The following is a 25907-nucleotide window of genomic DNA, read 5'->3' on the forward strand; positions in this document are numbered from 1 at the left end:
GGGAGGAGGGAGAGAGACAGAGGGACGGAGAGAAACATCAATGTGAGAAAGACACATCGATTGGTTGTCTCCCGCACATGCCCGACTAGGTAGGGCCGGGGAGCAAGCATGAAACTGAAGTGCATGCCCTTGGCTGGAATCAAACCCAGGACCTTCCAGTCTGCAGTCCACAGGCTGACGCTCTAACCACTGAGCCTAACCAGCTAGGGCAGATGTTTTGAATTCTTGATCCGAGAAAAGACTGTAACGCAGGGCTCCTTTAGCCAGTTTAGGAGGTGGAGCTTAGCTCGGGATATTCGCCCCGAGAGTCCATTTCTATCTGTTTGAGACTTCGCACTGTTCACACTAAACACTGTTTGAATTTTGTGCTTTTTTTTCCTTTTCGGAACCAGGACCAGTCCACCATGCCTGAAGTCAAGGACCTTTCTGAAGCCTTGCCGGAGACGTCAATGGATCCCATCACGGGCGTGGGGGTGGTGGCTTCCCGGAACCGAGCCCCGACGGGCTATGATGTAGTAAGTCAGGACACTGCTTTGTACCTTTTGTTCACGGATTCAACAGATATTTACATCTCCTGTGTTCAAGACCCTCTGAGCCTTGTGTGTAAGAGGTGTTTCTTCCCTCTAGGAACTTAAGCAGGGAGGGGAAGATCACAATTGGGCAGGCATGGGGAGTGGCCTGGATTGGGAGTCAGAAGACGTGAGCCTGTCTGGGCTGTTCCCAGGGCCAAGTCTCAGCCTCTGTGAGGCTCATTTTCACCTTCTGTAAAATTAAAGGGCTGGATTAGTAGATTTCCAGTCACTTCTAGTTGTGACATTTCATGAAAAGGATCCAAGAGTCTGAAAGACCCTTGGTGATTGTCATAGATTGCCCCACATGTATAAATGTCATAAATGTATTGCCATACACTCATACAGCTCTCTACAGTTTACAAGCAGTTTCCTACTCGGGAGCTCATGTAGCTCTCATGATCACGCTAGAAGAGCAAATAGCTTTATCTCTACTTTGCTGACAAGGTGAATCTGAGCTCCGAGAAGTGAAGTGACAGTCCCATGTTCCCCTCCCCCGCTCCTTTCGGGTTACGGGTCAGGAACAGACCCCCTCCCAAGTCTAGTGCTCTGACTGGCCACTCCACCACCACTTAGCAGAGAACCTGCCTTGCTTTTCAGCAGACCTCTGGTGGTCAGTAGTGCTGATGGCTGGAATTGGTTATTTTGTTGTTTCAGTAGATAAACTCTGATTTGGATGGAGCTTTAAAAAATGCCACATAACATCAGGAGGGTTTAGTGAACAGTTACCGCCATCTTGTGCTCTGAGAGTCTGAAGTGGTCTTATTTTCACTTTCCTCATGTTGTTTATGACAGTGTTTTATTCTTGTCCATAATAATGTGTACTACAAGATTGCACAAGGGTGAAAGAATGAGAGCCTTAGTAGTTAGCACCAAACACCTGTCCCAGTGATTAGATTAGTGCCTGCCATCCCAGGGGTGGGGGGATGCAAGGCCTGGCCTTGAAGGAGCCCTTAGGCAAGGTTTCTTGACCTTGGCCCCATTGACTTTATGGGCCAGATAATTGGACAATTTTGTGTTGTGAGGCTGTCCTGTGATCATAGGATGTTTAGCAGCGTCCCTGCCCTCTACCTACTAGGTGCCAATGGCACAAACTCCCCAAGTTGGACAACCAAAAATGTGTCCAGAAATTGCCAGATGTCCCCAGGCTGAGGGGGCAGGTGGGCAGCGTCAGTCCTCATAGAGAACAGTCTGGAGTGTAGTGGGTCAGTCAGTGCTGAGTCCTGTGTGAGGGGGAGAAGCCTATTAAAATGTTCCATGTCACTTTCCCAACTGTTTGAAAGCTTATAAACATTTTAAAAGTGAAAGAACAAGGGAATCTTCTTTGACAAAGACTTGAGTCTTACCTGCTGCCCTACTTCAAAGCACTGAATGTATAACTTGTCATAAAACAGAATCATTAGCTATGGCTTCCTGCCATAAAACTCTTGGGGAAGCTAATAAAAACGTTCTCGATTTGAGAAGCCAGTGTCTCCTGATGAATTAGATGCAAAGCACACGTGCATGGGCAGGGCTCCGAGTTGAGATTCCTGGGAGGGCTGGCCCCGGGTTGCTCTCCCAGGAGGGCTCCCGCGTGGGCTCCCACCCGGGGCACAGGGCTCTGGTCTTCATGCTGTGCTCCTTTGTTGATCTGTGTCCTTCACATTCTGCTTGTACCTTTGGGGTCATCTTGGATGCTCGGCTGGTGGGCGGCAGATGGCCTTTGCTGTGCTGGTTTTCTGAGCCTTGGTAAGTCTGACAGGAGCAGAATCTATCCCTATCATTTTCTCCTAACATCTAGCTCAGGGCAGAAGACGCAGTGTCATGAGTAAAATTAACAAGCACATTTCATGATTATGCCATGCCACACATTACAGTGAAAGGTGAGCAGGGCAGGGGGCTCCCGGGGGCGGCCTGGCAATTGCACAGCCTCTGCGCTGGGTCGGAGTATGGCCCAACTCTCTCTGAAAGCCTTTCAGGGAACGAGCTGGAGTCATCTTGCTGTGCTGACCACTGGACTCTTCTGGATAAGCACCTGCTTCTCCAGAGGTCTGACCCTGAGTGAAGGGCAATGAGGAGGGGAGAAGACGAACTCCTCATTCCTTTCATCTGGAGTTTTGTGTGAAGTCAACATCCAAACTGAAATGTGAGGTGATTGATAGTAGCTGGGCCACAGCGCGGCTTAGACAGGGCCCCCAGGCTGAGAAGCCCTGCTGCAGATTGTGGCAACACCACTCCCTGTCAGGTCTGCTGTGCACAGTGACACTAAGCACCAGACTTAGGCACCAGGTGGACCACTGACCTGGGCAGCACAGCTGCTTTCAGATGCATATGGGCCCTGTTGCTGCTTAATGCAGAAGATGCCAAATGTTTGTGTATAAACATTTGATTGTATAACTTCTCTCCGGGTCAGGGGGAACTGCTGCTTAGGCTAGGGGCTGATGATTATCTGCTAAATGTCTCCATTTATTGTCATGATTCCTGCATTCTTCTCTGAAATGGCCCCTCTTTCTGTTCCACAGCCACCTCTCCGGTCTTGGGGTGGCTGGTGATGATAGTCCCTACCAACAGAGGGCGAGAGGGTCTCTTGTGTCCTTGCAACACCACAGTACCTGGTGAATGACTCTGTCTTAGATGCCTGGTGTTTCCTGAGGGCAGTACATGCTGTTTTGTCATATGTGGATAGTTCAAAGTTGCCTAAAGGGTGAGTAAAATGAGACTGAAAGGTGGAGGTGGTCGTGAGCATGGTGACAGGCTGGGAAGCAAGATTGGAGTGAACTTGGAGAGTCCATAGAAGTGGGAGGTGATGATGGGAGTGGGAGGCCGCCTTTAAAAAAGGGAGGAGAGAGGGAGTGGTACCTAGAGGATAACGGGATCACGGTCTTTTTTTCTTTGTTTAAGGGTGGAAAGTGTTGAGCACAGTTAGTAGCCAATGGGAAGGAACCAGCAGGGGCTGTGGGGGTTGACGGTGTAGGAGACAGTGGCTATCTGATGGAGCAGAGCCCCTGAGGGCAGAGGACTGAGCATCCAGAGCCTGCAGAGAGAAGCCAGTGAGTCCTGTTTGTCTAGCTCCTCTCCTTCCCATCGCTGTGTGCTGGGAAGCCAGGAAGCCGGGTGTTGGCCCTGGACTCTGACATCTGACCTGTGAATGGGCCTCCCTGGGCAGCACATGGACCAGGCATCTGAAATCTCCACCTCCCTCCCTCCCTCCCTCCCTCCCTCCCTCCCTCCCTCCCTCCCTCCCTCCCTCCCTCCCTCCCTCCCTCCCTCCCTCCCTCCCTTCCTTCCTTCGCTCACTCCTTCCATCTCCCTTTCTCTCAACATTCCTGTTTATTTCTGAAACTAATTAGACAGCAAAACACTTCCTGTATAATTTATTTATGCCTGAATGTATTTGGGATTTTCTAAATAATTGAAAGTTTCAAATGCTTGAACGGTCAAATATGAAGGCTTTGTGGGTGCTAGGAGAGATCGGCTCCCCTCTGGCCAGTGGGTTGTGTCTAGGGGACATAGAGAGGGGTATTTTTAAAATTCTAAACCTGCAAGTGAGGTCCTACATTTTACTCACCAAAATAGAAAAAGAAAAAAAAAACTTTTAAATGCTGATGCAGATTCAAGCAATCGGGTATTTTTATATGGTGCTCAAGATACTTTAAAGGTCACGTGAAAAGCATGTGAAGATATCTTTTTAAAAACAGGGTAGATAGCAGGTGGAAAATGGGGACATAATCATATGTCCTATCGGATCACAGCTGTCACTCGGATCTCTAGAAAGCTGAAGTTGGGGAAGTGGGGGGGCAAGCAGGGCCGGAAGACCACCCTTCTTCCTCGTGGCCAGAGGATGGGGACAGCCCAAAGCCTGCAGGAGCTGCCCCTGCTGAAGCTCTGCTCTGTGAAGCAAAAGCAGAAGCAAGGGTAGCAGCTCTTCCTGCTGCCTCGGGTCCTTCCCCCCATGGCTCTGCTGTCCAGGCCTGTTCCCAACTCAAATAACCACAGACTAAGTCCCGCCTCATTCGTTGGTTTATTTTCAGAAACAGAGTTTGTGTTGATAAAAGGTACCAGGTGTTTCTCCCATTATTTTTGTGAGAAAACACATTAAACTGAGTTTACTGGAAACACGGAAAACGGTTTTACGACCTGCCCTTGGGCCTCTGTGTAACTCTTGCATTGTTCTGTCCCTGCTCATTCTGTCTGCCCTGCAGAGCTCTGGCCTCAGGGAGTGGAGCCCCAAGGAGGACGCCAGTGGACAACCCATGCTTAGCACAGGGCCTGGCATCCAGCAGGCAGACAAGAAGCAAACATTGGCTGCTATTAGGATGGGTCCGTTAGAAATAGTGGCTTAAACTGCCTCCTTCTAGGCTTTTCTCCCCTGACAACTAGGAATTCTGGTTTTCGCCCAAAGACCACAATAATGACTTCCTCCAGGGTTGGTTCACCTGGGCAGCAGAGAGCACGGGGTACTGGTACTTCCTCCCTTTCACTGAAACTTCCTATTCATTATTTAGAAAAGCTCCTAATAATGAAACCTCAGTTAGTTAGGTTAATGGAAAAGATGAGGGACCAGCTTTAATTTTCCTTTCATTTTTTTCATTTAAACTTTCTATTTTGAAATCATTGTAGAATTCACATGGAGTTTTAAGTAGTAGTATAGAGAGATCTTTTTTCCCCTTTTACCCATTTTCCCCCAATGTAACAGCTTGCAAACTATAGTACAATATCACAGCCCAGATATTGACACACATACGGTCACATGTTCTGTAGACCATTTCTGTTTTCACATGTACTGGGGATTTGATTTTTATTCAGGTATGGTAAGGCCAACAGACCGACCAGGAGACAACTGCCATGGAAAAGGGAGTTTGTTCTCAAGGATCCCAAGAGGAGGGGCACACCACTCCATGCAGGGCCATGCGGGGAAGCTCCAGGGTCGGTTGTGAGGCAGAGGGAACGAGGGGAAAGCGTGGGCAAGAGCTTTCATTGTGGTTTCTGCAGGAAAGGCAGGGCAAGGCAGGCTGAGCAGACTTAGGACTGTCCAGTTTAAATGATTTCAGTGCGCTCTGGGCATTAGAGGTGGTTGCTAGTTGTCAGATCCCTGGCTCTGGGGTGATGTCGACAGGGGGAGGGTGTTCCCGACTAACGGAGCTTGATAAAAGGAGGCGGATGGAGATAGGGACTTGGGATTGGTTGGCTTATACTCAAAGGTGCTCATAGGTAGGTGGTTTATAGCCTCTGGGAATTAGCTAACCTCCTTTTTAACCATTGACAACTACTAATTTATTCTCCATTTCTATAATTTTGTCATTTTAGAAATGTTATAGAAATGGAATGATACAGCATGTAACCTTTGGGGATTGGCTTTTTTTTTCCCCTTCAAAACTCAGCATAATTTTCTGGAGACTCATCTGGCAAATTTCTTGCATGCATTAATAGTTTGTTCCTTTTTATTGCTCAACAGTGTTCATTGATAAGCCTGTACCATGATTTGTTTAACCACTCGCCCGATGAAGGACATCTTGGCTGTTTCCTTTGGAGCTATCGTGAATAAAGCTGCTATAAATACTCGTGAACAGGTTTTTGTGTTAACCTGAGTTTTCATTCCTCTGGGATAAATGTCCAGGAGTACAATTGCTGGTCATATGGTGGTAGCTGCATATTTAGTTTTCTTAATGAAATGCCCAACTACTTTGCTCCGTGGCTGTAACATTTTACATTTCCACCAGTAATGTATGAATGATCCAGTTTCTCCACATCCTCTCCAGCATTTGTTATTGTCAGTATTTTTTGTTTTAGTCATTCTGATAGGTATGTAGTGATAACTCACTTGGTTTTAATTTGTATTACTCGAGTGGCTAATGAACATATTTTCATGTGCTTGTTTGCATTTCTCTATTTTCAGTAAAATGTCACTTCATGTCTTATTTTCTAATTGAATTGCTTGGTTTTTTACTGTTGATTTTTAAGAGCTCTTTGTATATTTAGGTATGAGTCTTTTGTTGATTATATGATTTGCAAATATTTTCTTCTAGTCTGTACTTGTCTTTTTATCTTAACAGGGTCTTTTATAAGCAAAAGTTTAAAATTTTCATGAAGTCCAACTTGTCAGTATTTCCATTTATCAATCATGATTTTGGTGTCAAATCTAAGAACTCTTAGCCTAGCCCTAGATCCTGAAGATTTTCTCCTGTTTTTCCCCCACAAGTTTTATAGTTTTACATTTAACATTTAAGTCTGGTACATTTTGATTTAGTTTTATATAAGATGTGAACTTGGGTCAAAGTGTTTTTCCCCCCTATGGACAAACAACTGCTCAGTACCATTTGTTAAAAAGGCAGTCTTTCCTTCTGTATTGCTTTTCAACCATTATAAAAAATCGGTTGGGCATATTTGGGTGACTCTCTATTAAGCTCCATTCTATGAGTCTAGCCCTCTGTCAGTACCACACAGTACTGATTACTGGAGCTACACATTAAGTCTTGAAATTGGGTAGAATGATATCTCCCACTTTATTCTTCTTTTTAAAAATTGTTATAGTTATTCAGGTTTCCTTGTCTTTCCATATAAATTTTAGAATAATCTTGTCTATATCTATAAAAAATTGTTGCTGGAATTTAGATGGTAATTAATATTTAAAAGGGGTTCTACACCCAATTCCAACATGGAGGTGGCTCCCACACCAACAACAAGCTGTAGGTGTATTATAGACAGTGTCAATTCTGACACTATCTACCTGGAGACAGCATCAGATTCCACAGATTAAGGGTTCTGTCCCATAAAACTACTGCCTCACTACAGATGCCAATTGCAAGTCCAAGTTGTCCCCTATATTTCTGACTGACCAGCTATAGATCAGAAGTTCAACGACCCCCTTCTCGGGTTTGATTAACTTGCGTGGCCCATAGAACTCAAAGAAACCTTTTACTTATTAGATCATCAGTTTATTATAAAAGGATATAACTCAGGAACAGCCAGATGGAAGAGATGTATAGGGCAAGGTATGTGGAAAGAACACAGAGCTTCCATGTTCTCTCCCCCAGTGACCACTGTCCCCAAATCTCCACATGTTCACACCCTGGAAGCTCTCTGAACTCCATCCTTTTGGGGTTCTTAGGAGGCTTCATTATATAAGCGTTGTTGATTAAATTGTTGGCATTGGTGATTGGTTTAAACACCAGTCCTTATCTCGCTGGAAATCAAGGAAAGGGTTGAGCTAAAGTTCCAGATTTATGTGTAGAATTATTTGTAGCATTTTCTTGTTATTATTTTGATGTCTACAGAGTCTGTAATATTCTCTGATTGTGATATTGATAATTTGCGTCTTCTCTCATTTTTCTTTGTCAGTCTTCCTAGAAGTTTGTCAATTTTATTAACCTTTTCAAAACAACTAGCTCTTTGTTTCATTGATTTTTTTCTGTTTTCAATTTCATTGATTTCTGCTTTTATCTTTATTATTTACTTCCTTCTGCTTGTTTTGGGTTTATTTTGCTCTTTTTCTAGGTTCTTGAGGTAGGAGCTTAGATTATTGATTTGAGACTTTTTCTCATTTCTAATGTATACATTTAGTGCTATAAATTTCCCATGGGTTATTTAGAATTGTGTTGTTTAGTTTCTAAGCACTTAGAGATTTTCCAGTAATCTTTCTGTTATTGTTTTCTAGTTTGATTCCATTGTGATTGGAGAACACACTCTGTATGATTTCAATTTTTAAAAATTTATTGAGGTTTGTTTTATAGTCCATGAAGTGGTCTGTTTTAGCGTATGTTCCATGTTCATTTGAAAAGACTGTACTCTGCTGTTATTGAGTGGAATTTTAAATATATAAATTAAGTCCTCTTGGTTGATAGTGTTGTGTTCTTCTGTATCCTTGCTGATTTTCTTTCTAGTTATTCTATCAGTTTTAGAGAGAGCGGTGAAGTTTCCAACTGTAATTTTGGAATTATCCTTTCTTCCTTTCATTTTATCAGTTTTTCCTTCACATGTTTTTCAGCACCGTTGTCTGATGCATACACATTTAGGATTGCTATGTCTTTTTGGTGTATTGACCATTTTATCATTATATAATGTACCTTTCTGCCTTGTAATTAACTTAGCTCCAAAGTCTGTTTTAGCTGATATCAGTATAGTTACTTCTGCTTTCTTTTAATTAATGTTTTCATGATATATCTTTTTCCATACTTTTACTTCCAACCTGCTTATACCATTATATTGGAAACAAGTTTCTTGTAGACAGCATATAATTAGATCATGTTTTTAAGCCTACTCTGCAAATCTCTGTCTTTTAATTGGTGTACTTAGATCATTTATGTTTAATGTAATTATTGACACTTTGGAACTTAAACCTGCCATTTTATTTTTTATTTTCTGTTTATTCTATGGTGGTTGTTTTTTTTTATTGTTTGTTTCTGTATTATTTTTCTGGTCTTCCTGTGGGTTACTTGAACATTTGTTAGAATTTCAATTTGGCTTATAGAAGTGTTTTTGAGTATACTTTGCTGTATAGCATTTTTAGTGGTTGCTTTAAGTAGTACATTGTGTGTGTGTGTGTGTGTGTGTATGTATCTGGTAACTTCATTTTACAGTCAAGTACAGAATCCTTACTCTCTTTTATGTCTCTTTACCCTTCCTCATTTATAGTATGTCTTAAATATTTCCATACCAGATAGTGTTATAACTTTTGCTTCTACCATCAAACATAATTTAGAAAATTCAAAAGGAGAAATCTATTTACCTATATTTTTATATACCATGTTTTTTATTTCCTTCCTTAGGTTTCAAAGTTCCTTTTTAAAAAAATCATTTCTTTTCTGGTTAGAGAACTTCTTTAGCAGTAGAGTATGTCTGCTGGCAAAAAATTCTCTTAGTTTTCCTTTATCTGAGAATGTCTTTATTTCCTGTTCATTTCTGAAGGATATTTCACTGAATATAGGATTCTGGGTTGACAGTTCTTTTAGCACTTGAAAAATGATGTGTTATTTCCTTCTGGCCACTGTGATTTCTAATGAGAAATCTGCCATCATTCGAATTGTTGTTCCCCTATAAGTAAAGTGTTGTTCCATTCTCAATTCTTCAAACATTTTTCTTTGTCTTGATTTTTCAGGAGTTTGATTATGATGTGTCCTGGGGTGGATTTATTTGGATTTATCATGTTTAGAGTTTGCTTACCTTCTTGACTCTGTAGATTTACACCTGTTGTTAAATTTAGGAAGTTTTTAGCCATTATTTCTTCAGGTACTTTTTCAGCTTCACCCTGTTCCTGCTCTCCTGGAACTCTGATGAAAGGAGTGCTAGATCTTTTGTTATAGTCCTCAATTCCCTGAGGCTCTGTTCATTTTTTGTTCAGTCTATTTTCTCTCTGTTGTTCGCATTAGGTCATTTCTATTCTATCTCCCAGTTCACTGATTCTTTCTTCTCTCTCTTCCATTCTGCTGCCAAGTCCATCCATTAAGTTTATTTCAGTTATTATGTTTTTCAGTTCTAAAGTTTCAATTTGGTTCTTCTTTATATTTTCTATTTATTTACTGAGACTTTGTTTCTTTGCTGAGACTTTCTACTTTTCATTTGTTTCAGGCATGTTCATAATTGCTCAGTGAAGCATTTTCATGATGACTGCTTTAAAGTTTTCCCCCTAGATAATTCTAACATCTCTGTCATATTGATTTTGGCTCTGTAGATTGTCCTCTTAAGTTCAGTTTGAGATATTTCTGTTTCTTGGTGCTTTTCTTTGATGAGTGGGTTTTGATTGAAACCTGGAAATTTTGGGTGTGTATCATGGGACTCTGAATCTTATTTAAACCTTTTATTTTAGCTGCTGCTTCTGACACTGCTCTGGCAGGAAAAGGGGAACACACTGTCTCTTTACTGCCAGGTAGAGTGGAATTTCAGTTTCCCCACTTGGCTTCTATTGACACCCAAGGAGAACAGGGCTCCTTGTTACCACTGGATGCTGAAGGGGGTTCTAACTCCCTACTGGCCTCTATTTACACCTCCCTGGTGGGAGTGCGTCATTACAGCTCCCCTTGTGGTCCCCAATGACATCACAGGGTTGGGGAAGTGGCCTTGTTTGATAGGATGGTGAAAGTCCTGACTTTCTACAAGGTTTCTCCAGCATCATTCCACTGGGGAGAGGAAAGGGCAGAGGGAGGGAAACCTCATTGCTGCCTGGTAGGGATGAAGGTCCTGGCTCTCTGGTTGGCCTTCCATCTTGTCAGAGATGTTGGGATGCCTTGTTGCAGCCCTGTGAGACTGACTGTCTAGTCCCCCTATTCTGGCTTTACTGGCATGGGTGGGGGTGGGGACACAGTGTTTTATATGGTGTTTGTCTAGAGTAGATTTGTTATTGGCAAAATGATCTGTTATTGTCTAGAGAAAGCAGGCTTTTGTTAGGGCTTTTTCGGTCTGGGCCTATTGCTGTTTCTGGGTGGCTGGCTTTTTTAACTTCAGGTTTGGGATCTGTGGGGCAAAAAGAAACCACCGAACTCACCACATTGTTGCTTCTTGGGTCCTGAGGTCCCTGGCTGCCTACTGTCTTCTCTCACCTTTCAGAGTCCACTTATGTTTCTTTCATAGAATGTCCAGGACTTTTAGTTGTGTTTAGTGGAAGGACTAGGAAAAAGTATGTCTTGTTCCATATTCCTGGGAGTGGAAGCCCTGGCTTGCTTTAATTTTATGTTAATTCAGGGTTAACCAGAGAATCTGTTTATTTCTAAGCCTGTAAGATATCTTCCCTAAACATTTATGTTTCAGCCTTACATATATAGGCAAGAAATGTGCTACTGCGTACTTGTAAAATACTTGCCAGTTACTCCTTAATGTCTGTAAGACTCAAAATTCCTTAGGCCACCTTTCTCAATTTTTGTGGTCCGCATTTATAGTACTAAGAGACTGTTTGCATGAGGGATGGTGCATATGGGGAAGAGGAGATGTGGCTGGAGTTGAGAATTATGGGGGGTGAGCTCTATTATTGGTAGATCGAGATCACTGAAGGCAACAAAGTCTGTGAGATACCTCCAAGTAAGGGAGATGAGACTGGAAGGAAGAATCTGTTCTGGTTCTTGAAGTGATCAGACATCCAGGGGATCTAGCAATCAGTTCTATTAGTTAGTTGATTATTTGTGAAGTAATGTTTTGTTTTAGTAACAGGTAACTATTGTTAACAGTTTGGTCTGTATCTTTCCAATCCTTTTTCTATAGAGGGGGAGGGAGAGAGGAAGGGAAAGGCTACATAGTTTAGTGATCAAAAGCATAGATTCTGGAACCCTCTTTCCTTGGTTCAGATCTTGGTTCTGCCACTTACGAGCTGTATGACCTTCGTCAAGGTATTTTACCTCTTAGTGTCTCTAAAGTGGGGATTAGTCACAGAACTTTCCTCATAGAATTGTGGTGGGGATTAAATGAGCTAATGTTCACAAAGTGCTTAAAACAGTAACTTTCATTACCTTGAGCCATGTAGCTATTATTATCATTATTATTAATACATGTGCTCTACATAATATTCCTTCTCTCTTCTTTTCCTTAACAATATATGTAGGAAATCTTTCCATATGAGCATCATTCTTTTTAATGGCTATTTTTCTACTGTCACTTCTTAGCCACTGCCCTGCTTATGGAATTTAAACATTTTTCTTTGGTCTTTGAAAAGCAATGCTGTGATAAGTATCCCTGTACATACATCTCTGGGTGTGTGCTGATGAGTGAAAGGATGTGCACATTTTAAATTTTAGTAGTTACCACCAATAGCTTTTCAAAAATGCTTTACCAGTTTATATATACTCCCAGGAAATGGTGTACAAAGGTTTCTATTAACCCTCATGCTTACCGTCAACTCCTTATTATCAGCCTTTTTACTTTAATGTTTCCAGACTAGGAGCACATTGTGTGAATTTGCAGTCCTGTTACTAGTAATGAGGTTGAGCATCTTTTCATGTTTTATTGTACATTTGATTTTTTTCTGTTAATTTCCTGTTTTTAAAGTTGACTCATTTGGTTGGCTTTTTCTTGTTGACTGGTAGGATTCCTTGATACACTGTTTATTTTTTACTATTATATATGTTACGAGTATTTTTCTCTCAGTCTGTCATTGTCTTTCAACTTTGTTGAAAGTATCAAAGTTTGTTGATTATTGCTCATCTTACCAAAGTTTTTAGTTTTTATGTAATCACATCTGTCAATTTCTTTTTGATCTTAAAAAACCACCTGGTTACAACTACCAGGTGAAAGTTTTATGAGAAGTAGTATATTTACATAGTCTCAAAGTATCTCTCATAAAATACTTAGTTGCAAAGGATAAAAGTGGGGAACCAAACAGATACCACGTTAAGCAAGTTACTGGTTAACATCACCAGTGAGACAGATGGATATCATGTGCCTCTTGATATGATACACTGTGAAGAATAGAGCATATAAATTAATGTATGGAGATATATGTTCCATATAGAGAGAAAGGGAGGTAGAAAAAGCAAATGTGGTAAAATGTTAACATTTTAGGGAATCTGGGTAAAGGGTATTCTTTGTTATTTTTTGTAACTTACCTCTAAGTCTTAAATTATTTGAAAATAACATGGTATAGCTCTTCATTTATTTAGGTCCTCTTCAGTTGCTCTCACAAGTATTTTTAGTTTTCAGTGTATAAGTCATGCAAATATTTTGTTAAATTTATCCTTAAGCATTTCATGTATTTTATGCTATTGTAAATGGTATTCAGTTTTATTTTTTCCTGCCCAGTCTGTATGCCCTTTTATTTCTTTTTCTTGCCCTGTGGCACTGACTAACTAGGACATCCTTTACACTGTTGAGCTGAGGTGGTGAAGGCAGACATCCCTGCTTTGTTCCAGATCATAGGGGAAAACCATTTGTGTTTCACCACTTAAATGTAATGTTAGCCGTAGTTTTTTTTTTTTTTTTTTTGGTAGATATTACTTAATAAGCTTAGGAAGTACCATTCCACAGTGTTTTGATCATACATGAATATTGAATTTTGTCAAATGCTTTATCTGTATTTATTGAGATAATCATATCACTTTTCCTTTTTTAATATGATGAAATATACTGGTTAATTTTTGATGTTTAACTAAACTTGTATTTCTGGGATAAACCCCACATAGACATAATACATTGTTCTTTTAATTAATGTATTGTTAGATTCAATTTGCTAAGATTTTGCTAAGACATTTTATGATATGTTCATGAGAAATGTTGATCCGTGGTTTTGTTTTTTTATAATGCCTTTGTCTGGTTTTGGTATTAGGGTAATGTTGTTCTCATATAATGAGTTGGGAAGTGTTTCTTCCTCATTTGTTTTCTGGAATATTTAATGCAGAGTTGGTATTTTTTCTTTAAATGTTTGTAGAATTCACTAAGGAAACTAGCTGGGCCTAGACCTGGGTAAGTTTTAAACATAGTTCAAATTTTTAAATAGGTATAGTGATATTCAAGTTATCGGTTCTTGAATGAGCTTTGGTAATTTGTGTCTGTCAAGGAATTTTTCCATTTAAGTTTTCCAATGCCTGGGCATAAAGTTGTTCAAAATATTTTTTTTCTTTTTAAAAAATTTTTTTTAAAAATATGTTTTCTTTTATTTCAGAGTATGGAAGGGAGAGGGAAAGAGAGATAGAAACATCAATGATGAGAGAGTCATTGATCAGCTGCCTCCTGCATTCCCCCTACTGGGGATCGAGCCCACAACCTGGGCATGTGCCCTGACCGGGATCGAACCGCAGTCTCCTGGATTATAGGTTGATGTTCATCCTCTGAGCCACACCGGCCAGGCTCATAATATTTTTTTATCTTTTTAATATCTCTAGAAGCTGTAGGATATCCTCTTATTCATTCCTAATAATGATTATTGGTGTCATCTCTCTTTTTGCCTCCTCAGGCTGCCTAGACTTTTATCAATTTTATTGATCTTGTCAAAGAACAATCATTTGGTTTTATTTATTTTCTTTATTATTTTTATGTATTCTGTTTTATTGCTTTCTCTCTGTTATTTTCTTCTCCTTACTTTGGGTTTAATGTTCTAGTTTTTTAAGGTGGAAGTTTTGGTCATTGATTTGGGATTTCTTTTTATTGCTAATGTATTTTAATGCTATGAATTTCCTTTAAACTCAGCATTAGCTGCATTATTATTTTGTATTTAAATTTAATTCCATTCACAATACTATTTAATTTCCCTTTTGATTTCTTCTTTGACCCATGAGCTATTTAGATGTGTGTTGCTTCCCATGAATTTGGGGATTTTCTAAATATACTTCTGTTATTGATAACTTATGTAATTCCATGTCGCAGAGAACAAACTCAGTTTTGTAGCCTAGAACAGGAGTCAGCAAACTTTTTCTGTAAAGGTCCAGATAGTAACTATTTTAAGCGTTGTGAGCCACATGTGGTCTCTATTGCGTATTGATTTTTTAAAAAAAACCTTAAAAATATAAAAACCATTTGTAATTTATAGGCTGTACACAAAGAGGCTACGGGCTGAACTTGGTCTGTGGGCTGTTTATTGATCCCAGCCTGGACTATGATCTGTCTTGGTAAATGTTCCATGTATACCTGAAAAGAATGGATTTTCTGCTGTTGTTGCAATTGGAAAATTTCTGGGCATTATTAAAACAGTTCTCCTTCACCTCTCCTTTTTTTTTCTGAGGCTCTGGTTACATATATATTAGACCAATTAATATTGTCCCACAGCTCAAGTAGCTAGAAAAACACATGGAAGGAAATAATAAAGATAGAATAAGATACCATAAGTAAGAGAAAAGGAGGGAGAGTTGTTTATTGAGAAGTGATTCTTCATAAAAAGCATAATAGATAAACTTTTTGGCAAATATGATAGTAAAAGGAAATAATTATAAGCAGAATTTAGATTGAGAAAAGGGAAGTAAGAGTATAAGGATATTTGAAAATTATAAGAGACTATGATGAATAGCTCCTATGTGTAGCCTTATGTGAGTAAAATTGAAAATCTTGATGAGTTAGATCATTGCTACTGCTATTTAAGAGGAAGAAATCCAATAACAAACTTGTATCAAAGGAAGAAATTGGAAAAGTCATTAGAGAATTATTTTTAACAAAGCAGTAGGCCCAAATTGTTTTAAGGTAGCATTCCCTAAAATCATCAAGGAACCAACCAGTAATTCCCACATTCTGCAAACTATCTTAAAGCTTTGAGAAAAGATGGGAAGCTTCTCAGCTTGTATAGAGGAAAGCTAATTTTTAAAAATATATATTTTTCTTATGTCCAACAACCTCGTTGAACTCTTTTATTATTCCCGATTCCAACCTAACCCTCAGCCCCACCTATACCCCTCACCCCCACGCCATTTCTTGGCTTTTTCATCACCCTTTTGATCATGGTTTAGGCTGATGAGTTTGTAAGGTTTGTGTGATTGCAGATTGCACTGTGTTTGTGGAGAGGACCAGATGAGAGGGCGAGAGTTTAAGAAGGGATTGATCTGTTGACTAAGCAAATATCCAATAACTCTGTCTCCCCTTTCCTTTGTTACAGCTGATGGGACTGCCCCCAGGGCTTCTCCCTCACTCCAGTTCAGCCTCGCCTTTCTTACAGTGTTGCCAGTGGAACTGTTTGAATGATCAGAGTACTCACCTGCTTAGAGTGGATCTCCAGCTCCCTGTTTTTAGATTCAAAGGCAAACTCATTGTTTTATTTACTGCTGAATGTGCAGCAGTTAGCGCTTAGGAGGCGTTCGTTAAATGGATGGACTTCCCTGGGACCTAAGACTTACTTTGATCTGCCTTCCCCACCTTCTAGCCCTTATCCTGTCCCCTGGAACGCTCATAGTTCCTCAGACGCACTGTTCCCACTCCAGCCTCGGTGCCTCTGTGCATGCACACCATCCCTCTCCCATGGAATGATGTTCTAGCTCTTTGTGTTTTGATGATGCATTTACTTTCCTCTATTACAGCTCTTACCACTCTTTAACTACAGCTGTCAACTAGTGTGTATCTCTGTCTGCATCGTAAGGCCCCCAGAGGCGGTGGAACGGTGTCTTTCATAGAGCCCCTCCAGTACCCAGTATGATGCCTGAGCTCATACACACACCACCGGGCATGTGAAGAACATATATTGACTTGAATTAGCTGGCTCCTTTCTGTTTTCCTTTCTATGTCTGGAATATTGGATGCCAACATCCAGCTAAGTTATGTGTGTGTTAAACATGAATTGAAATGCAATTACAGCTGGCAGTGTGGTTTGAGAGCTGAGTAAGAGAGTAAATAGGAAGGGTGACTTAGTCATAAGTGCCAGTTCATCTCCTTTGCTTTCTTGTTCCTGTCATTGAGCATGACTCATGAGCTCACCAGTTCAACTTGTCTCCTCTTAAATCCCATCACTTTAACTCTTCCTGTCCTCCTTGTCTTGCTGGGCCTCTTTCAGGGCCCTTTTGTTAAAACCAGCCTGAAGCCCAGAGCCCAGTTGTGGTCTGAGAGGGTTGGCTCCAGCAGGAACCTGTACCCCCACTCCAGGTGGTCTGTGCGGAGAGCTTGGGCAGAGTGGGGCCAGCAGCGTGGGGCCGGGGAGCCTGGCCAGTGCATTACTCATGTTTGTATACACTGAAGTGCTTGGTGCCAGTGCTGAGTAAATATTTGCTGAAAGAAAAGCAAAGACCTGCACCTTGAAGAGGTAGACTGCACCCTAGTGATGACGGCACTTGCTGGGTGAGGTCTCCCTTTAAAGCAGGTCAGTCTGCCCATCAAGCCTGGGAGGGAAGCAGGGCTCCCAGTCCGACACGAACACCAATATATACCATGGATCAAGTGTATGCTCATGCTTCTGGACAGAACACTTTATTTGCATCGTCTCTCTTAGATATTACCACAACTGTATGAAATAGAACCTATCGTCTCCATTTATGGAAGCAGAGGCTGAGGCTCAGAGAGGTGCAGGAACTCAGCCAAGGTCACACAGCTACTGAATGGTGAAGCCAGCATTTGAATTCACATATTTCCCATACCAAAGGCCATGTTTTAACCTGCTGCATTCCCCTGCTTCTGGCTCAGGAGAGCAGGTGTTGGGTGGTACGAGACACAGACTGTTATCCCAGATTCCAGCCAGAAGAGGACTTCAGAATACTGTGCCATGGTGAGCAGCAAAGAGGCCGTCTGCAGGAACTGGTCTCAGCACCAGCTCTCCTTTCCTTCTCTGCTCATCAGATGCGTCTTCCATAATGAAATCCTAGGATCTATGGTAGAGAGGGTCAGGGAACCCTGCCTTTTAAATTTTAATTTAAAATATCTTCAGGACATTTTAAAATTATAAAGGCTAATTTCTGAAAATCCAAATCATACTGTAGAATTACATAACTGAAGAGTGAAAATACTACCTTTCCCTTCGTCTGATCCTTTACAGTTCAGAGTATCCTTCTAGAGTTGGTTTTTTTTTGCAAAAAATTGTATTTATTTTTAATTAAATAAGGAATAAAAAAGTCTTATTTAAAAAAAATCAAATAGTACAATGAAAGCTCAAGTACCTTCTGACCATATCCGATTTCTGGTAGCCACTGTCATCAGTTTGCTCTTTTGCCTGTGTGTTTGCATATATAAGGGACTTAGAGAAATAAATCGTAACTGGTGCCTTTAATATCAGGTCATGCAGTGAGCTCCTGCTTTGTTTATACAGAGTGATGCCCGTGTCATTTAGATCTTTCTAGGTGAGTGTGTCCAGTCTACTGTGTTCCCGTTCCCTCGTGTGGGGCTCTGTGGTGGGTGGAACACGCTACACCAGTTTTCCACTGGACAAAACCTTAGACCAGCCTTTTAGTTCAGGCCAGATTTAGCAAATAAAAATACAGGATGAAAATCCTGAAATTTCTTAAATTTCAGAAAAGTATTCATTGTTTATCTGAAATTTTAATTAATTGGGTATCCTGTGTTTTCTCTGGCAACTCTCCTCGTACACATTTGCAAGTATTTGAGAGCCACACTTTTTTTTTTTTTTAGGTCTCTATCTGATTTTTTTTAAATTAAAATTTCTATTACAAAACAGTCCCCTGATTTTGTCCATATTAGAGAAGCCGAAGGGGAGGGCAGCTCCTGGAAGGAGAAGAGAGCATGCCTCCGGCTGGTGTCAGCCCGGAGCCATAAGAACCTTCCTCGTGATGAGATTTGAGAGGGAACTGGAGCAAAGCCAGGGAGGCTGGCAGTCGCCTGCCTGCAGGTGTGGGAGAGATAAGCTAGAGGTGGGAGAGCTAGAGAGCCAGCCAGGGTGGGGCAGTGTCACTGAGCCCAGACAGGAATGGACTGGCCTTTCCCTGTGCTCCGCGTTGGGGGCAGAGGGAACAGCCCAGGGCAGAGAGACGCTGCAGTCTCAGGAACAAAGATGTGCATTCATTTCTTTTGCTAACAAGTTTTAGACATTTTTAGCTGAAGCTCTGGGGTTGACTTGAGCTCTCCATTCAGGATACAAAGGGATACGATGCAAATGGAATCAGAACCGAAAAACACACAGAGTTCTTCACCTTGGCACCAGACTCTTTTCACTTTATAGTTTTTAGAAAGCATTTTGGGCACCCCTCCTGTTAAGGATCTAGATGGCTACTTAGGCTCCCTGCCTCCTTGCTGTGCCCACACTGCTCTGATTAAGGGTTGAAGTGGCTCCATGGTTGGCCACTGTCTGACCCGGGCCAAGTATATGTTTCCACAGTGCATGATCCAGCACATCAAGGGCCCTTTGAACTTCATTCTCATTCATAGCGCCAGCCAGGTATTTCCTTTGGAATGTCTGCAGAGTTTCCTGGCCCCTTTGATTGCTTTCTGTCTGCCAAATACATCTTTGAATTGTGGGCGGGCTCTCTTAAAACACCAGGGTGTGAACAGGTTGACGAATCTGGTGGTTAGCTGTGGTGTCTTTCAAGAGCTCCTCTTGGGCAGAGAGCTCTGATTCCGCTGTTGAGGAGCCTCTGACAGTTCTGAGGGTTGGCTGCACAGCTCCTGTCCCAGGGCTTAGTTGGACAGCTGATGTACAAAGTGTTTCTCAGGCAGATCTTTTTTCTTTTCTTTTCTTTTCTTTTCTTTTCTTTTCTTTTCTTTTCTTTTCTTTTCTTTTCTTTTCTTTTCTTTTCTTTCCCTTTCCCTTTCCCTTTCCCTTTCCCTTTCCCTTTCCCTTTCCCTTTCCCTTTCCCTTTCCCTTTCCCTTTCCCTTTCCCTTTCCCTTTCCCTTTCCCTTTCCCTTTCCCTTTCCCTTTCCCTTTCCCTTTCCCTTTCCCTTTCCCTTTCCCTTTTCTTTTCTTTTTTTTCTTTTCTTTCTCCTTTCTTTCTATCTTCATTGATTTCAGAGAGAGGAAAGGAGAGGGAGGGAGAGAGATAGAAACATCAATGATAAGAGAGTCATTGATCGAGCCCGCAACCCGGGCATGTGCCCTGACAGGGAATCAAACCCCAGTCTCCTGGATCCTAGGTCGATGCTCAACCTCTGAGCCACGCCCGGCCGGGCCAGATCTTTATTTCTCACTGCATCAAACGAAGCCTTTAAAATTGTTGTTTTTCTTATTCTGAAAGTTATATAGAGTCAAAAGGAACAAACTTCCAGTTGTAAAATAATTAGGTCATGGGATGTAATGTACAGCATTATATGTGCCCTGTCATTTCTCTCTAGAAGTGTTAACAGTGGTTTTTTAAACCCCAAATTTGGTGGGATTCTCTGTTTTTTTGCTTGGGGTAGGACTTTTTTTGTCACTGTGGTAGAACACTCAGGACTTCCCTCCCTTCACCCCCTCCTTCCTTGCCTCCTCTTGGCTGGGGTTGGAGGGCATTACCCACTTTTACTTCCTTGCAGATGAGTTGTGGCCTCAGGGCAAGGCTGGGCCTTTGGTGTGATTGTCTGATTATCATGGTTCTCAGACTCTGATCAGGACTGAGAAGAGGGACTCTGAGGAAGGGCTAGCCTACTGCCCTCACCCTGCCTGCACCAGCCTCTTTATCATGTCCAGGTGTCTTCCCACTCAGAAAAGGAAAGTTCTAGCAGTGGTGAGAAGAGGGAACCATCATTTTCAAGCTCTAGAAACAGTATCCTTGATGTAGGGTGCACACCTCCCCTCCGTGGAATTTCCAGACATGCAGGAGAGCCCTCTGAGCTCCCTCCCTTCCCATGGAAGGTTAGACACAGCTTTCTTCCTTCTGAGCTCCCAGCTGTGGTTCCTCAGACTCCGAGTATTCTGCAGACATTTTTTTAACATATTAAAAATAATGCATTTATTATAGAGAAACCAAGTAGGTTTCCTTATTTCTTTGTTCCTATATGCTTTTTATTTTCACATTTTAGTGGTTCTGAAATTGGGATGCACCTTAGAATAGATCTGTACATCTTGATATGATCCTATTTCTTTATTTCCTAAAGGGATGTTTTTCAAATCCACTGGTGATTCCCAAAGGACTACATTCTAAAATTGAGGAACTACAGTAAAAGTAGAGTTTGGGAAACAAAAAAATGTTTCAAAACATGGGATCCAAGGGAGCAAACAAATCGAAGGGATTCTTGGTGGTGGAGAGTTGGGGCCACCACCTTAAATCTCATGTTTTTCAAGAAACTTTATGTGTGACCATCATGGGAAAAAGTGCTGGCGAGGCCTAATTCTGCACCACCGCCTTCTTTCTGCGAGGTGACATAGTTGCAGTGAATGGTCCATACAGTTAGCCCCATGCCATTCCTCCTCCAGATTCCAGGCAAACATGTGCGTATTTAGCAGAAGGAGCTTTCTTCCTCCTTTGTAGCATTTGCTAGTTTACAATTGTTGGGACTGAAAAAAAGCATTTTGCTTTTGCTTGCTGGCCTGTGGGCTTTTCTGGGGCGGCCTCAGAGAGTGTGGCTGTGGGAGCTCCAGGATGTCCTGGCGCGCCCCTAGCCCCTGCGTGCGATGGAGGCCTCCAGCATGCTGTGAACATGCTCAGGGATGCTGCCAACTCCCGGCAGTGTTTTGTGTAAAGAATGGAGCCGCTTTCACAGTTTGTCAGCATGGCTGGAGGTTGTCAGATCAAGGACTGCACCTCACAAGGACAAGCAGGGAGACTCCGAGTACACCCCAAATGGGATGCTGCTCCCTGAGCCTGCCCAGTCCCCCCCGCAGGGTGCCAGCCAAGGTGCTTGGAGGTCGATGAATCCTCTGTCATGTTAGGCTGCCGAGCGAGAGAGCATACCCGGCCCTGACAGTGCACTCAGAGAGCAGTCTGGAAGACACTGTCCTCCCAGCCTTTTCCCTCCTCCTCTAGTCATACTAAACCCCATAGCTGTGGACCTTCACACCATTCCCCCCCCCCCCTGCAGCCCAGTTCACAGGTCCTGCAAGGCCCAAGTCAAGGCTGGCTTCGTCTCTGAACTCTCCTTAGAGGAAAATGCCTCTGTGTGTGCACAGGAAGCTGGCTTCCTAGTGAGACAATAAACCAGGAGCTGGGTCTTCCTTGTTTCTATCATGATACAGTTTCTGACCTTGAATACCACTCGCAGAGCTAGTACCCAGAGGACACACCGAGGAACGGGTTTTCCTGACACCTGCCCCCGTCCCCTGTAGACCCCCATTGACCAAAGCACCCTGGCTGGCCCCGGGATCCTAGAGCAGGGGCTGTGCCAGCCTCCCCACAGGGGGTGCCCGCTCAGGTGGCATTTCACTCCCCGCTGGACTTTTTCCTGCACCTCTCTCATCCCCCGAGTAAGTGGTAATGAGCAACTTAATGTGCTGACTTCTCTAGTCCCTCCTTGGTCCATTACAACAAAAGTTGCTCTTTTCTCATTAGGACCATTTTTGTCAGGGTGTCTTTAATCAATGGCTTCCCCGGGGACAATATTTTTAGAAGTTGTATTTTTCACACTCTCCCTTTTTCCCCTTTTGGAAAATCTCTTCCCAGGGCCTAGTGAAATGAACTAATGAGATGCCAGGAGAGTTCGGCTGGTGTTAATTGGCCCAGGTATGGAGAAGCTGCACACACCTCTGTCCACCCTGCCTTACCTGCACTCCCTCTCTGTCTCCTCGGTGTAGGTGGCACAGACGGCAGATGGTGTGGATGCTGACCTCTGGAAAGACGGCTTGTTTAAGTCCAAGGTTACCAGATACCTGTGTTTCACGAGATCGTTTTCCAAAGAAAATGTAAGTCTAGTGGCGCTTTTCTGTTTGCTGAGCAAGCTCAAGCCACTTACATTCTCGTTTGAAATTTCCTCGTGTTTTTGTTGTGGTTTATTTTCATCGCCATATGAATTTATCTGTGGTTTCAGAGAACTGGGTGGAATCCACAGCTCTCGCTGTGCTTCATTTATTAACAGGATTATTAACCGTGTACCCAAGTGTCCCGTGAATTCCATTAAGATGTGTTCTCAGAAGGAAACCAGGAAATATCTCTTGCAGCTCTCATTGGCCCACCTTTCCTCCAAGTAACAGTGGAGCTGGGTTTAAAGCTGACCAACAAAGGGAGGCATAGCTAGAAAGATGCCACATGTCCCCCTTTCCACAGATATAGCCCTGTTTCCAAAATGACTCTCTCTCCCTCAGTCTCTGTATGACCTAGGACATTTCATTGTTTCTGCAGGTAGGTATCCATCAAATGTAGGTGTCTTTTAGAATGCTATTTTTCATACTTGGGCCGGCCTATAAATTAGGAAATTTTTGGAGATATCTACTAAAGCTTTTCCAATAGTGTTTTAATGGGTGGTTTTAAAAAAAGGGGGGGAAATAGTTTTCCTGAGTATGTACTCTGTGTGGGGCCTGCCCAAGTTACCCTGCAAAATACACCTCTTCCATCCCAGACAGTCTCTTGAAGTATTAGCTCCTTTCCTGGGATCAGAGAGTTTGGGGGCTTCTCCAAGGCCTCCTGTCTTTCCTAGCTCCAAATAGGGAGTAGATTTTCATTTTAAGATTTTCATTTTATTTGGGGCTTAAATGTTACTATCTCTTTCTAATGCAAAGGTTTTTGAAATATTTTTGTTAATTTATAAGTTTTATTATAACAGTAACATATGTTCATGGTTTAAAAAGAAAAACAACTTTAAACATCTTCATTCAGAAGCGTGACTGGGGAAAAGAATGGTCTTTCTCCCTATCACATATCCCCACAGCCCCATGGTCCTGCCTGGGGTCCTTGCCTATCCCTCTGCATTTTCTGGATGTAGACAGTCACACAGTTCTCTGGCTGTCACTCTCTTTCACCTGCCGTTCCTGTGTTTATTGAGAAGTCTTTGGTAGAAAAATGATAACATATTCAGGCCTTGCGGAGAAGTCATTGCTTTAATCCCCCCCCCCCCCCCCCAATTACAGGAGTTTCTAATGGAGTGGGTCAGTCCTGGTGAAACACTGGACATCTTTTTCACACAGACAGGCCGGCAGGCGGCAGCTATGCCTGTAATGAGTCTGAGCAGGTCCCTGGGGCTCATTGTGCAGCCTGAGGACCACCAAGGGGCAGGTCTGAGAACCAGGTTGCCTTCGCAGACGTCCCCCCATGGCCCTACCTTCCCTCCTGCACCAACATTCACACAGCGCACTCCCCGCCCCTTTGTCTTGGGAGTTACCAAAACCCTTTTTTGAAACTGTTTATGTTTTTAGCTTTTGTCACCTCCGTTCTTTCCGCTGGCTATCCCTTTGTGTGGAGGTCTGCGCATTCACTGCCGCTCCCGGGAATTTAAACAGCTCGTGTTCACACCCTTGCTCTGCTCAGTGGTTTCCCAGAGTCATTTCTGATATCTGTTCAGTCATCACTCGCCCTGACTGAAGACTGTGGCCTCCCAGGACAGCCATGGTCTCTTTGATCGTTTCTGATTTCTGTTTTTGTTGTGTTTCCCCCAAAGGCTGTGGGTTATTGTTACTCTAGGCCAGAAGAGTCCCTGATGCCTTTGTGTGGGGACAGTGACAAGTCTAAAATATGACAGAAGAGTCACCTGTGCTTGTTAATTTTGGTATAAGTAAACCTATTACAGTAAATGCATTGATTTAGTCACCATTTGTTGAGCATTAGAGATGTGCATTGAGTACTTCCTTTGTGTGTCTTCCCCCATGAGGACCAGGGTGGCGGGTAGAGAGGACCAGGCAGTGGGAGAAACCTCTGCCTCTCTTTGGAAGCAGTATAGGAAGTAGGTGCATTTTGGTTTCAGAAAAAGGGTAAATGGGTCCTGTAGTGAGATCCAAAGGGATCCGTTTCCAGGGGGTAGCAGGGGCCCACTGTCGGGCCAGGAGCAGACAGGAATGAGGCATAGTTTAGTCTGTTGCAGCCAGGCTGTGCTGGCCCTGCTGTCAGAGCCAAGACTTGGCGTAGCATAATTTTTTACAACTGTGAAGGAGGGACGTGGGATCTCAAGACTGGACAGATTCTTAATTAGGTGACTTGAGACTCCCAATGTAGGAGTTTTGGGAGACTCCTTTGAAACCTAAATTTCTTTCCCCCAATAATGCTATTAATACAGAAACCTGGCTTTGGAGTGACATTGCTTCCTGGGGAAGGATCGAGATTAATTGCACTTTTCATGCCCTGTACTTTCTGCATTACCTGTAATAATAATGTACATAGATTAGGTAGGGAGGATATTAAACAGAAGGATTTATGAACATTTGAATATTAAGTTGGTTATCTGTGGCTACCTTAAATGCAAGGTTGTCAAAAATAATTACAGTATACTAGCAAATACTGGCTACCAGAGGCAATATAAATACCCTGAGTCAGTGCATGTTGGGCTTTTGGCATGAATCACTTGCTCAACAAGGATTGAGAATACGGTCTTCATATTTATGAGGAGGCAATGAAAGGGAGCACGGGCGGGGGAGGGGACAGGAACACGCAAAATTAATGGTGTCGCAGACCCACTGTATTAAACCCAGCACAGCGCAGCCCCATGCACGGAGGGACCCCACTTGGACTGCAGGAAGCTCTGACAGTGCAGCCTTCATTTTGTATGCATGGGAGGGGTTTTTGATGCTTTTTAAAAATGGCCACACCACCCATGTTCTGGTTTTATGATTGGGGACATTTGTAGAGTGTGGAGGGTGAGATCGCTAAGTGGTTTGCAGTTGACTTCCGTAAAACCCGACTTGTCAAGCAGAAGACACTTGAGAATGATATTGATGAATGCCCATCCATCTCCAGGGCAGGGAAACACACCCAGTTGTTAATTTCTCAATGCAGAAAGCAGTGATGACATGGAAACGCAACTGCCATGAAAAAAAATTATGATCGATTAGATGAGGTGGCTCTGAAAGCAGCTGATGTCTGCGAGTTAGGTTAACGGTTCAGACCCTGCCTACACTGTCAGAGATGTATCCCTCGTCCATGAGGGTCCACTTTCCACCGCTGCACCACACTGTGCACTGTTTTCCCGAGGCCCGGCCACCTCAGATGGATGAGTAGAAAGCAGTTGGCAAGTGGAGTTCTGTGAGAAAGAAACCATTT

At 42.6% G+C, this 25907-nt stretch overlaps 1 protein-coding gene across 2 annotated transcripts in view; it reads left to right on the top strand.

Annotated features, from left to right (window-relative positions):
- The window catches only part of MVB12B (multivesicular body subunit 12B), a 141754-nt gene that overhangs the window by 12254 nt on the left and 103593 nt on the right, over positions 1 to 25907 (top strand). Inside the window, exons 2-3 of one of the 2 annotated variants that reach the window (XM_087822914.1) lie at positions 393 to 515; positions 22520 to 22627. In XM_087822914.1, coding sequence (XP_087679040.1) covers positions 393 to 515; positions 22520 to 22627 — 231 coding nt within the window. The remainder of the gene's footprint in view (positions 1 to 392; positions 516 to 22519; positions 22628 to 25907) is intronic. The other variant, XM_087822915.1, reaches the window with a different exon arrangement.

Source organism: Miniopterus natalensis, chromosome 12, assembly GCF_054644295.1.
Source record: "Miniopterus natalensis isolate mMinNat1 chromosome 12, mMinNat1.hap1, whole genome shotgun sequence".
Classification (NCBI taxonomy): Eukaryota; Metazoa; Chordata; class Mammalia; order Chiroptera; family Miniopteridae; genus Miniopterus; species Miniopterus natalensis.